This window comes from Rhinopithecus roxellana, chromosome 16 (assembly GCF_007565055.1).
Source record: "Rhinopithecus roxellana isolate Shanxi Qingling chromosome 16, ASM756505v1, whole genome shotgun sequence".
In the NCBI taxonomy this organism is placed as follows: Eukaryota; Metazoa; Chordata; class Mammalia; order Primates; family Cercopithecidae; genus Rhinopithecus; species Rhinopithecus roxellana.
The window spans coordinates 34,407,593-34,422,782 of NC_044564.1; the positions used below are offsets into that span (position 1 = coordinate 34,407,593).

Below are 15,190 nucleotides of genomic sequence, written 5' to 3' on the forward strand. Positions count from 1 at the left end.
GCCTGGGAAATCCTGTTCTGCCAAAAAGCAAGGAAATCCTCAAAGAATGAGGGGGACATATAAAAAACATACAGAAGTTTGAAGGGGCCAAATCAGGAAAATTTTAAGCATCAAAATAAACAATGACAGCAATAGATTAAAACTCACTGAATTAAAATTATAAATCATAAACCCAATACATAAATGAATAAATTAAAAGTAGGATGATAAAATGGAATACTGACAGTTTCAAAGTACGTGCCCATAAAAATATTTATTAATTATAAAAGAGGAAATGGAGAAGTTTGGCAGACACCATCTTAATTAAATGATCAAAGGGAACATCTTGAGTAATGGAATAAATTAAAGCTGTGTTCTACGATAAGATGCAATGAGAAGCGCACAGTATCCGTGATAGTCTCGCCAAAGATGCATAATCTGAATATAATCATGCAACACAGACAAACGCAGATTGAGAACCACTAATCCTCAAAAGTGTCAGGATACAGAAGTCAAGGAAAAGTCAGAAGCATGTAAAAAATTCATCTGAGATAGGCAAAGAGGAATGATAGCATGGAGGAAAAAGTGACTGTTTCCTACATCAATAAACAGGAGAAAGAGCTATAGTAAAATCTCAAAAGAAAACTGAATATGTAATTGGCCATTATTAGTTGTTGTTGTCGTTATTTTATTTTATTTTTTGAGGCATGGTTTCACTCTGTCACCCAGACTGGAGTGCAGTGGCAGGATCTCAGCTCACTACAACCTCTGCCTCCTGGGTTCAAGCGATTCTCCTGCCTCAGCCTCCTGAGTAGCTAGGACTACAGGCACACACCACCATGCTGAGCTAATTTTTGTATTTTTAGTAGAGATGGGGTTTCGCCATGTTGGCCAAGCTGGTCTGGAACTCCTGACCTGACCTCAAGTGATCCACCCACCTTGGCCTTGCAAAGTGCTGGGATTACAGGTGTGAGCCACCGTGCCTGGCTTGGTTTGTATTTTTATATATCTGCAATGATAAGGATGAGGAGCTCTTAACCTTTTTTATGCCACAGTTCCCTTAAAGAGTATGATGAGGCCTCGCCCATGGAGCCTCGCTCACTGCTAGCACATCAGTCTGAGATCAAACTCTGAGGCAGCAGCGAGGCTGGGGGAGGGATGCCCGCCATTGCTGAGGCTTGAGTAGGTAAACAAAGCAGCTGGCAAGCTCAAACTGGGTGGAGCCCACCACAGCTCAAGAAGGCCTGCCTGCCTCTGTAGACTTCACTTCTGGGGGCAGGGCATAGCTGAACAAAAGGCAGCAGAAACTTCTGCAGACTTAAATGTCACTGTCTGACAGCTTTGAAGAGAGTAGTGGTTCTCCCAGCACCGAGTTTGAGATCTGAGAACCGACAGGACCACCCACACCAAAAACCCATCAGTACGTCACCATCATCAAAGACCAAAGGTAAATAAAACCACAAAGATGGGGAGAAACCAGAGCAGAAAAGCTGAAAATTCTAAAAATCAGAGCGCCTCTTCTCCTCCAAAGGAACGCAGCTCCTCGCTAGCAACAGAACAAAGCTGGACGGAGAATGACTTCGATGAGTTGAGAGAAGAAGCCTTCAGACAATCGGTAATAACAAACTTCTCCAAGCTAAAGGAGGATGTTCGAACCCATTGCAAAGAAGCTAAAAACCTGGAAAAATGATTAGACGAATGGCTAACTAGAATAACCACTCTAGAGAAGTCCTTAAATGACCTGATGGAGCGGAAAACCATGGCACGAGAACTACGTGACATATGCAGAAGCTTCAGTAGCCGATTTGATCAAGTGGAAGAAAGAGTATCAGCGACCGAAGATCAAATGAATGAAATGAAGCAAGAAGAGAAGCTTAGAGAAAAAAGAGTAAAAAGAAATGAACAAAGCCTCCAAGAAATATGGGATTATGTGAAAAGACCAAACCTACATCTCATTGGTATACCTTAAAGTGACAGGGAGAATGGAACCAAGTTGGAAAACTCTTCAGGATATTTTCCAGGAGAACTTCCCAACCTAGTAAGACAGGCCAACATTCAAACTCAGGAAATACAGAGAAAAACACAAAGATACTCCTTGAGAAGAGCAACTCCAATACACATAACTGTCAGATTCACTAAAGTTGAAATGAAGGAAAAAAAGTTAATGTCAGCCAGAGAGAAAGGTTGGGTTACCCACAAAGGGAAGCCCATCAGACTAACAGTGGATCTCTTGGCAGAAACTTTAAAGCCGGAAGAGAGTGGGGGCCAATATTCAACATTCTTAAAAGAATTTTCAACCAAGAATTTCATATCCAGCCAAACTAAACTTCATAAGTGAAGGAGAAATAAAATCCTTTATAGACAAACAAATGCTAAGAGATTTTGTCACCACCAAGCCTGCCTTACAAGAGCTCCTGAAGGAAGCACTAAACATGAAAAGGAACAACTGGGTGCCAGCCACTGCAAAAACATCCCAAATTGTAGAGACCATCAATGCTAGGAAGAAACTGCATCAACTAACGAGCAAAATAACTAGCTAACATCATAATGACAGGATCAAATTCACACATAACAGTATTAACCTTAAATGTAAATGGGCTAAATGCTCCAATTAAAAGACATAGACTGGCAAATTGGATAAAGAGTCAAGACCCGTCAGTGTGCTGTATTCAGGAGACCCATCTCATGTGCAGAGACACACAAAGGCTCAAAATAAAGGGATGGAGGAAGATCTACTAAGCAAATGGAAAGCAAAAAAAAAAAAAAAAAAAAAAAAAGGCAGGGGTTGCAATCCTAGTCTCTGATAAAACAGACTTTAAACCAACAAAGATCAGATGAAACCACGGCCATTACGTAATGGTAAAGGGGTCAATTCAACAAGAAGAACTATCTTAAATATGTATGCACTCAATACAGGAGCACCCAGATTCATAAAGCAAGTCCTTAGAGACCTACAAAGAGACTTAGATTCCCACACAATAATAATGGGAGACTTCAACACCTCATTGTCAACATTAGACAGATCAACGAGACAGAAAGTTAGCAACGATATCCAGGAATTCAACTCAGCTCTGCACCAAGCGGACCTAAGAGGCATCTACAGAACTCTCCACCCCAAATCAACAGAATATACATTCTTCTCAGCACCACATCACACTTATTCCAAAGTTGACCACATAGTTGGAAGTAAAGCACTCCTCAGCAAATGTAAAAGAACAGAAATTAAAATAAACTGTCTCTCAGACCACAGTGCAATCAAACTAGAACTCAGGACTAAGAAACTCACTCAAAACTGCTCAACTACATGGAAACTGAACAACCTGCTCCTGAATGACTACTGGGTATATAACGAAATGAAGGCAGAAATAAAGATGTTCTTTGAAACCAATGAGAACAAAGACACAACATACCAGAATCTCTGGGACACATTTAAAGCAGTGTGTAGAGGGAAATTTATAGCACTAAATGCTCACAAGAGAAAGCAGGAAAGATTTAAAATTGACACCCTAACAACACAATTAAAAGAACTAGAGAAGCAAGAGCAAACACATTCAAAAGCCAGCAGAAGGCAAAAAATAACTAAGATTAGAGTAGAACTGAAGGAGACAGAGACATAAAAAACCCTTCAAAAAAAAAAAAACAATGAATCCGGGAGCTGGTTTTTTGAAGAGATCAACAAAATTGATAGACTGCTAGCAAGATTAATAAAGAAGAAAAGAGAGAAGAATCAGATAGACACAATAAAAAAATGATAAAGGGGTTATCACCACCGATCCCACAGAAACACAAACTACCATCAGAGAATACTATAAACACCTCTATGTAAATAAACTAGAAAATCCAGAAGAAATGGATAAATTATTGGACACATATATCCTCCCAAGATTAAACCAGGAAGAAGCTGAATCCCTGAATAGACCAATAACAGGCTCTGAAATTGAGGCAATGATTAATAGCCTACCAACCAAAAAGAGTCCAGGACCAGCAGATTCACAGCCTAATTCTACCAGAGGTACAAACAGGAGCTGGTACCATTCCTTCTGAAACTATTCCAATCAATAGAAAAAGAGGGAATCCTCCCTAACTCATTTTATGAGGCCAACATCATCCTGATACCAAAGCCTGGCAGAGACACAACAAAAAAAATATCCCTGAAGAACGTCGATGCAAAAATCCTCAATAAAATCTGGCAAACCAAATCCAGCAGCACATCAAAAAGCTTATCCACCATGATCAAGATGGCTTCATCCCCGGGATGCAAGGCTGGTTCAACATAGGCAAATCAATAAACATAATCCATCATGTAAACAGAACCAAAGACAAAAACCACATGATTATCCCAAAAGATGCAGAAAAGGCCTTTCACAAAATTCAACACCCCTTCATGCTAAAAACTCTCAATAAATTCGGTACTGGTGGGACATATCTCAAAATCATAAGAGCTACTTACGACAAACCCACAGCTAATATCACACTGAATGGGCAAAAACTGGAAGCATCCTCTTTGAAAACTGGCACAAGACAGGGGTGCCCTCTCTCATCATTCCTATTCAACATAGTGTTGGAAGTTCTGGCTAGGGCAATCAGGCAAGAGAAAGAAATACAGGATATTCAATTACGGAAAAAGGAAGTCAAATTGTCCCTGTTTGCAGATGACATGATTGTATATTTAAAAAACCCCATCATCTCAGCCCAAAATCTCCTTAAGCTGATAAGCTACTTCAGCAAAGTCTCAGGATACAAAATCAACGTGCAAAAATCACAAACATTCTTATACACCAATTACAGACAAACAGAGAGCCAAATCATGAGTGAACTTCCATTCACAATTGCTTCAAAGAGAATAAAATACCTAGGAATACAACTTACAAGGGATGTGAAGGACCTCTTCAAAGAGAACTACAAACCACTGCTCAATGAAATAAAAGAGGATACAAACAAATGGAAGAACATTCCATGCTCATGGATAGGAAGAATCTATACTGTGAAAATGGTCATACTGCCCAAGGTAATTCATAGATTCAATGCCATCCCCATCAAGCTACCAATGACTTTCTTCACAGAATTGGAAAAAACTAAAGTTCTTATGGAACCAAAAAAGAGCCCGCACTGCCAAGACAATCCTAAGCCAAAAGAACAAAGCTGGAGGCATCACGCTACCTGACTTGAAACTATACTACAAGGCTACAGTAACCAAAACAGCACGGTACTGGTACCAAAACAGAGATATAGACCAATGGAACAGAATAGAGCCCTCGGAAATAACACCACACATCTACAACCATCTGATCTTTGACAAACCTGACAAAAACAAGCAATGGGGAAAGGATTCCCTATTTAATAAATGGTGTTGGGAAAACTGGCTAGCCATATGCAGAAAGCTGAAACTGGATCCCTTCCTTACACCTTGTACAAAAATTAATTCAAGATGGATTAAAGACTTACATGTTAGACCTAAAACCATAAAAACCCTAGAAGAAAACCTAGGCAATACCATTCAGGACATAGGCATGGGCAAGGACTTCAGGACTAAAACACCAAAAGCAATGGCAACAAAAGCCAAAATTGACAAATGAGATCTAATTAAACTAAAGAGCTTCTGCACAGCAAAAGAAACTACCATCAGCATGAACAGGCAACCTACAGAATGGGAGAAAATTTTTACAATCTATCCATCTGACAAAGGGCTAATATCCAGAATCTACAAAGAACTTACACAAATTTACAAGAAAAAAATCAAACAACCCCATCAAAAAGTGGGCAAAGGATATGAACAGACACTTCTCAAAAGGAGACATTTATGCAGCCAACAGACACATGAAAAAATGCTCATCACCACTGGCCATCAGAGAAATGCAAATCAAAACCACAATGAGATACCATCTCACACCAGTTACAATGGCGATCATTAAAAAGTCAGGAAACAACAGGTGCTGGAGAGGATGTGGAGAAATGGGAATGCTTTTACACTGTTGGTGGGACTGTAAACTAGTTCAACCATTGTGGAAGACAGTGTGGCAATTCCTCAAGGATCTAGAACTAGAAATACCATTTGACCCAGCCATCCCATTAGTGGGCACATACCCAAAGGACTATAAATCATGCTGCTATAAAGACACATGCACACATATGTTTATTGCAGCACTGTTCACAATAGCAAAGACTTGGAACCAACCCAAATGTCCATCAGTGATAGACTGGATAAAGAAAATGTAGCACATATACACCATGGAATACTATGCAGCCATAAAAAAGGATGAGTTCATGCCCTTTGTAGGGACATGGATGTAGCTGGAAACCATCATTCTAAGCAAACTATCACAAGGAAAGAAAACCAAATACCACATGTTGTCACTCATAGGTAGGAATTGAACTTGAGGACACTTGGACACAGGGTGGGGAATGTCACACACCGGGGCCTGTCGTGGGGTCAGGGGAGTGGGGAGGGATAGCATTAGTAGATATACCTAATGTAAATGATGAATTAACAGGTGCAGCACACCAACATGACACATGTCTACATATGTAACAAACCTGCATGTTGTGCACATGTACCACAGAACTTCAAGTATAATAATAAAAAGAAATTTTAAAAAAGAGTCTGATGAGGCCTATAAACTCCTTCTCATAATACTTTTAAATATATAAAACAAAATAAATATGATTACAAAGGAAATCAATTATATGGAAATACAACTATCAAAATGTTAAAACATTTGTGATATAGCAGTATATGTGATTTCTTTAAAATATGTGCTTTTCAAAATATATATACTCCTCTTAAAACAGTAAGACCAGTGGAGGGTCTAATCATAACCATAGTTGTGAAGTATTAGTAAGCGTAAGTATATCTAAAGCACCGGTAACGTGTCTGTTGACTACGTTAAGAATACATGAATTAAAACTTGAAAGGAGGCTTAAGTATCAGTGAGAATTGACAATCTTTATATTCATTTCTATTCTTGTTTAGGAGGTACTTTCAAGGGTAGAGAATGCAGGTGATTATTTGTCTAAATTATCACATTTATGAAGAATTGAGTTCCAAGTAATGTTTGTCACACCTAAAACTACTATACTGACATAACAGTGCAGAGCAATAAATTAACAAATTTGATGACAAGTTAATACCTAACAACAAAAATCATGAAGGTTCTATAAAATGAGACTATTCTTACCCATATACACAAAACTATAAAATGCTAATCTCTGGCATTATGATTAAGAATTATGATATGAAATTATCTGAGCCTATAACTTATCAAATTTGTATATACTAAATTGTAGGAGAAAAATACTACCTATTTAGAAGTATATTTGGCAGACGTTGTTAAATTTTCAAAGGAATGCTAAATTAGCTGTTTCTACTATATGTAACTAGAAGGATACTGGACAGCCATCTGATGTGTGTAGACATCAACAAAATCTTCTGAAATATTCCTGACTCTAAGCCTTCTTTCTCTCTCTCTCTTTTTTTTTTTTTTTTTTTTTTTGAGATAGAGTCTCCCTCTATTGCCCAGGCTAGAGTGCAGTAGTGAAATCTTGGCTCACTGCAACCTCCACCTCCCAGGTTCAAGTGATTCTCCTGACTCAGCCTCCCGAGTAGTGCTGGGATTACAGGCATGAGCCACTGCACTCAGCTATCTAAGCCCTCTTAACTTAGATATTAGCTAAGTACGGTATTTCTCACATTGTTCATTTTGGGGTTAAAAGTAAACCAGCACAACCACTAAAAATATTTGAAATATGTTTTTATTAAAATCTCATCCAAATATCAACATTAAAAGAATCAGCAGTATAATAATTTGGAACAAATATTAGATGTACTAACTTAATTATATTAATTCTAAACATGTTCTCGCCTGTCAAAATTTCCATGCCTTTTCTATGCTAAGCTATTTTAATGACGTCTAATAACATACTACAATATAATAAAAGAATAAACAATTTTGTCCTACCTAGTTACTTTGCAGCTTGATTCAATTAAATCATTTTCAAAGTCAAGCAGGCTGGAAGGCAGATTATACTCCAATGGAGAGGTCAGTCTTTTCAAACGTAAAAGACCAACACAAAATTTTGCTCCCATCTCTTCCAGTTCTCGGGTACCAATCTGTAAACCCTTGAAATAAAGAATATTATGCATATAATTACAAAGTTTGCTATCTTCTGGATACATCTCAATGAAATTATATAAAAGGAATTTATATTAATAAAATTAAAAGGCTGGTACTTTGTATGGAAGTAGGACTCAATACGTTTAACATCTTAACAATACAAGATTATTCTAAGTCACAAATGAAACTGTCCTAAAAGACAATTTCTAAAATGTCTATTCTCTTTCACTATGATGCAAACTATTTTCACCATCACACTAGGGGGAAAAATACAGTAACACTTTGTGATTAATGTTGTTTGTAGAATTCATGTGAGAAACTGTATTTTAACAAGAGCTTGTTAGTATTTCTTGTAATCCACTACTTTGTATGCTAATGTTGAAATATTATAGTATTAAAATCAAGGCTCCAATATGTATACTTGAACAGTACTTTATAGATGCTTTTGTATGATAAGAGAAATTGATCAGTAAAAAGCAAATAAAGGTAACTGTCAAAAAAAAGAATCAAATCTAAGCCAATGAAGTAGTGGTAAAATAAATTCCTATGATCCATGTCAATTCAGAATGCTCATTTCAAATTTTGCCTACTAAAGCAAAGAGTATTTTATCTTAACCTCCCTATCTTTTTTAAAAAATGGTTTCCCAATAAGTAATATAAGGTTTACCAAAAGTTAAATGTTATCACATAAAACCATAAAAATGGCCTGCAAATTTATATACCCCTTATCATTTTTTTCAGATACAAATAAATCCCTAAAAAAGGCAAAATTCTTGCACCTATAAAAGTTGTAGGTGTAGATGACAGCTGATATCAATTCGAGAGAAAGTATTTTAAAACAGCTTTTCAGTGACCAGACTAAGTGAGTTCCTACGGCACACAGTAACTGAAGAAAATGAACTGTAACAACTGTTACTTACTCTACATGAAGCACATGACTTTACAGTAATTTTTTAACTTTTCAACTTTTTGGTTTAAATAGTTTGGCCAACTCCCAAATATTCTAGGAAATAAGACCTAACTGACTTCATTAGAACATTCATTTGACCTTTTGATTTGTAACTTTTAGAAAGGTTATACATGTTTCTGAATTAGTTCATAGACCATAAAAATAAAGAATACTTACATCCTAAAACTCAGTAAGATAAAAATATTGTTGAGGGTGAAAAAGACTGTTACCTAAAATATTATGAGACTCACATACTTATCAGCTAACAAGTTTAAGAGATGTTACATGTGTGTGGAGAGGTTGGGAATGTATGGGAGCTCTGTGTACTTTCCACTCAATTTTGCTGTGAACCTAAAATTGCTCTAAAAAATAGTCTATTAACTTTTTTAAAAGTATATGTTATCATCAAAATCTTGCATTTTAGACATTAAAGGAAAGCCCTGGCTTAGTAAGACACTTCTCTCAGTAAGGGTTTTAAATCAATGTATACATTATTTACTAAACAGTATCAAAGAAAAATGAGTATTAGGTATCCATTTTGCTTGTAAAAGTTTATATATTTATACATTAAAAACAAAAATAACTTGAAAAAATGATTTCACATTTTACATTTCAAAATATATCTTAGCTTTCTAAAAATCTGTGTTTTTAAAATGACCAAATTTATCAAAATAGAAATCGAAAAACATTTTTAAATTCAATGAAAGTCTATCAGTAGAATCCAAATAGAGTGACAAAGCACTACTATTGTATACTATGGATGATTTCAGGGGTATCCAAGTCAGATGTCCTAATAGCTTCTTTCCCCACTGCCCAGAAGCTAGTTTCAGAGACAGTGATGCTTTAAGTCACCTTCTGAGCCCAACTGCATAAGTCAACTCTTTAAGAATTAACAGTGGTTCCATAAATCATACAGCCCAAGGTTTTTCCCTAGAAATCACCTATATTCTTATAAAAAGTGATTCTCACGTTTCTTCCCCATCCCACACACTTACTGAATGAGACCCTTAACAACAGTTGTCCACTGAAGCAACGATCAGGGGCAGGAGCTGCAAGCTGGAGTGGTACTAAAGCTACATTTTCTCTCTCACCACCACCATGACCTTGATAAACTACACTGACTAGAAGTCACTGTTTTTACAATATTCAGGGAGATCTCATATTACACTTTGGAAGATCACATTGTGATCAACCTAAAATTCAGGGAAGAGTCACTGAACAGAAAGAACTGGAATTTCAGTAAGTTCTACTTTACTACTACTCTTCTTACTTAAGTTCTACTTTACTACAACTATACTTATTTAAGTTCTACTTTACTTAAACATCCCTTGCAAAATCAATGTAATTTTCTTCCAGTTTGTTACAGACTGAAAAAGTCATTATTTAAGCTCTCCTAAAATATTTCACATCAACCATAATATGTTTACATTTTAAATACTAACCAGTTAGATGTTTCTTTTCAAACACGAAGTTATAACCACCTTTATGTGAGGTATATAAAAATCATTCTCAGATTCAGTATCCTCTTTCCCCATAACAAAAGAAATGAACAAAATGGAATGAGTGGAATAATTAGCATGACACCTGAAAATCTTTCTGTGCCAAGGCGAGACATAGAAATGCCCAGTTTTGCTCATTGCTTATCTCAAGTCCAACTCATTGCACATTAAGTCTTCAATCTCTAAAATTAATAAATCCAAAATCACCTAACATTTTACTAGTATTTAATTTCAAAAGTAAAGTTTAAATTCTAATTATCTCCAGTAAAAGCCTACAGTACCACGAATGAGTAGTCTTAATGAAGAAAAATGTTTACTAATGGGATATGCATTTAAAAGTCACACATAAGGCCAGATGTGGTGGCTCATGCCTGTAATCCTGGCACTTTGAGAGGCCAAGGTAGGAGGACTGCTTGAGGACAGGAGTTTGAGAACCGTTTGGGCAATATGGTGAGACCCTGTCTCTATTTTTATTTTTCAAAATATAAACAAACAAACACATAAACAATAGCTACACATACAAAAACCTAAATATAACAAACCTGCTGCTTTTTAAATATGATGTGTTTATTTTAAATGCATAAAAATATATTTACACCCAATAAATTAAAACAATAGAAATTTTTAACGTACTATTTACACAGGTTAATATAAATTACTAATGAGTAAATGTGTACTCTAATATGCTTGCTTAAAAATTATGAATATAAACAGACTCAACCAAGAATTTAAGGCCAAGCAAGCTATTTAGTTCAGAGAAGTAAAGAAACCAACAAAACAAAAAATAAAAACCTATTCTTAAGACTGCATATGATTCCATTATTACAAATTACATGTAACTCAATAAAACAAACATCATTTAATATATACTTAAAAATCACAAGATATATATGAAAGGAAAGTCTTCAAATATCTTTCAGTGGTTAGAAAACCTAAGAAGTTTTACCTTGTATTTTCCCTGATCACAGCCACATAAAGTACTCTCCATGGTATAACTTCTTTGTACTCCTATTTCCCTCCAAACTACAACACGTGCTGTGGATTCTTTAGATTTTTCCACTACGAAGCTACAGCTGCTCATGCAAAATGCTGGGGCAATATGGCTCAGTATCTTAGGCAATGTCTGTTAAAAACAAGAATGATGATGATAAAATAAACCAAGAGGTAGTTTTTAATTTTAAATGTTTTTATTTTTAAGAAGTTTTGATGAAAACACAGTAATCAGAGCAAAGTCATGTGGATGTTCTATTATATATCCCTTGCCATTCAAACAGCAAAACAATCCTCTTAACTAATTTCAAATTTTCTACTTTTCTAAACAAATATAGTATCCAGTTAGAAAACAATGGAAGAATCACATTCACAGTATAACCAGTAAGCAAAATAAAATCATTTGAGAAAACCATGTCTAAAAATATGAAAAAAATGTTTAAAATGTGAAATTTAGTCATAAAAGACTAATTGAGATGTTTAACACTGTCAATGCCAATCATTCCTAACTTAATAAAGCTAAGACAATCACAATCAAAACTACCGCCAAAGTTTTCTGCAACTGAAATTATTCTCAATCTCATCTGAAAGCATAAATATAGAAGTATACCCTGAGAAACTGTAGGGTCGGGGGGAAGGCTGTAACTAGAGAAATAATCCAACATATCAAACTAGCTTACAGATCTAAACTAAGTTAAATTGTGATACTGACACAGGAACAGATGCATCTCTAGAAAGAAAGAGAGTTCAGAATTATAACCAAATGTATTAAACTTATTATTAGTGGAGAAAAGATTGCTCATTCATTAAATACTGGCACCACTGGATAGCCATTAAGAAAAACAATCTAAAGTCACTCTTCATTAAATTAAATTCTAGCTGGATTGAGAATATCAACTTAAAATTAATAAATATTTTTAAATGAAACTAGAAATAGTAAACATGGAACTGTACTTTTAAAACTTCAGAATGGGCCAGGCGTGGTGGCTCACGCCTGTAATCTCGGCACTTTGGGAGTCCAAGGCAGGTGGATCATGAGGTCAGGAGTTCAAGACCAGCCTGGCCAACGTAGTGAAACTCTGTCTTTACTAAAAATACAAAAAATTAGCCAGGCGTGGCGGCAGGCACCTGTAATCCCAGTTACTTGGGCGGCTGAGGCAAGAGAATCGCTTGAACCCAAGAGGCAGAGGTTGCGGTGAGCCGAGATCACACCATTGCACTCCAGTCCGGGCAAAGTGCGAGAATCCGTCTCAAAAACAAACAAAAAAATGTTTAGAATGAAAAAAATCTTTCTAAGCCTCAAAACTCCAAAAAACAATTTATGAAATTAACAAATATGATAAAATGTTAAATTACTATACATCATAAACAAAAAATTAAAAAATATATTTGTAATATATAGAGAGGTTTTTTGTTTTTGTTTTTGTTTTTTTGTTTGTTTTTTTGAGATACAGTTTCACTCTTGTTGCCCATGCTGGAGTGCAATGGTGCAGTCTCGGCTCACTACATCCTCTGCCTCCAAGGTTCAAGCAATTCTCCTGCCTCAGCCTCCCAAGTAGCTAGGATTACAGGCATGCGTCACCACACCCGGCTAATTTTGCATTTTTAGTAGAGACAGGATTTCTCCATGTTGGTCAGGCTGGTCTCGAACTTCTGACCTCAGGTGATCTGCCCGTCTCGGCCTCCCAAAGTACTGAGATTACAGGCGTGAGCCACCACGCCTGGCCTATAGAGTTCTTATTTAAAAAACAATAACAGTTATATGACCTGAACAAAAGTAAGCAGAAAATATGAGAAAAGATTATTTTAAAAGACACAGATCATAATTGGCCAAAACATAGGAAAACTCAACCTTATTTATAATTATAGGTATGCTAGTTAACAATCAGGTATTATTTTCACCTGGCAAAGATGATAGTACAATGTAATAAGGGTGTGGAAAAACTGTACTATCATTCATGGTATTTGGTAGTATCAATTTGTACAATCTTTATGGAGGACAATTTAGCAATACTTATTAAATGACTATCAACAAAGACCACTAAGTAAATAAATTTGGGTACAGTCTACAAAAATAACAAAAAAGCACAATGGAAATCTTACCTGACTGTTTAAAAGACTGAGACAGATTCAGACATGATGATCATCTGGAAAGATGACCAATAAATATTCTCATGGGAAAAAAGTTACTATGTAGTGTTTAAAAAACATTAAAAGACAAAAACTGCATATGCTACTTGCATATCTATATGGATGTGCTCAGAGGCAAGTCTCACAATATACACGGTAAAACTGCCTAGTGTTAAGAGAATGACTAGGAAAAGATAACTTTCACTCACTTCTTTATATAAATCTGGAGTGTTTCCCCATTTTTTATATAATTCTAATCATTTTATTTATTTAGGAGAGGGGAAGAAGAGAGAGGGCACCCAAAAAGAAAATGTGCTTTGAAGTTCTGCTAAGAGCTGCAGTAGGTTACCGAAAACGTTTTTTGGAAAACAACCTAGGGCACTGGTTTAGGCATAACTGTAGGAAGAGAGGCACTTGACAGAATGGAAAGCACACAGGACTTAAAGCAACACAGCTCATTTCAGTCCTAGGCACACCACATTTTGGCCAAGGCTTCAAGCATGTCAACTGACTCCGATGTCTTAGTGGACTTATTTGTATAGAAGGAACAATGATCCCTACCTACATCACAAGGCATTGTGAGGCTGGCACAGAAAATTCATATGAAAGCTATAAGCACAACACTAAAAGCTGTAAGCGCAATATAAATACGGTAATATAATTGTTACATGTTGGTCTATAGGTATAATTAATTCATCCATCCATTCAACAAATATTTACTTAATGACTACTAAGAATCAGGGATACTCAGTCAACCAAATAAACAAAAGTCCTAATTTACATTATTGTTAGTCATCTCATTCAGGAATGATGATCTACTATCCATAACATTTAGCAATATTAAAACATCCCTAAAAAGCTAGTAGTTTTGTTGAAGCTAAATTACATACTTCCATAGCATCATATGCTATGACGTTCCCCTTATTGGAAGCAAATATATGATTTAACTTCAATAAAAAAATCTATTATGTTCCAAATTCCAAAATTTTTTGAATGTCAACATGATGCTCAAAGGAAATGCTCGTTGGAGCATTTTGGATTTCAGATTTTGAGATTAGGAATGCTCAAACCAGCAAGTATAATACAAATATTCCAAGAAACAAAAAAAACCTGAAATCTAAAACACTTCTAGTCCCAAGCATTTTAGATAAGGGATACTTAACCTCTAATAACAAATATTTGTTTTGTAAACCTTTTATTTTAAGCTAATTTTAAACTTAGAGAAAAGGTGCAAAACCAGTAGAATTTTCATTTTTCTGTCACCCTTAACGTTAATATCTTGACCACAGTTCAGTATCAGAATCAAAAAATTAGAATTGATACAATACTATTGATAGACCTTATTCAAATTTCATCAGTTTTTCTAATGTCGCGTTTCAGGATCCTATCCAGAATCTCACATTGCATTTAGTTACTGTTCCTCTTTAGCCTCCTGCAGTCTGTAACAGTTCCTCAGTCTTATAACTTTAATAATCTTGACACTTTTGAAGAGTATTGATTAGCTATTTTTTCAAATGACACTCAATTTAGGC

General features: G+C 35.8%; 1 protein-coding gene across 1 annotated transcript in view; it reads right to left on the reverse strand.

The window, feature by feature from the left end:
* AGTPBP1 (ATP/GTP binding protein 1) overlaps nucleotides 1-15,190 on the reverse strand; it is a 204,845-nt gene that overhangs the window by 23,320 nt on the left and 166,335 nt on the right. Inside the window, exons 24-25 of the mRNA XM_010378074.2 lie at nucleotides 11,485-11,661; nucleotides 7,935-8,095 (exon numbers count right to left, since the gene is read on the reverse strand). Coding sequence (XP_010376376.1) covers nucleotides 7,935-8,095; nucleotides 11,485-11,661 — 338 coding nt within the window. The remainder of the gene's footprint in view (nucleotides 1-7,934; nucleotides 8,096-11,484; nucleotides 11,662-15,190) is intronic.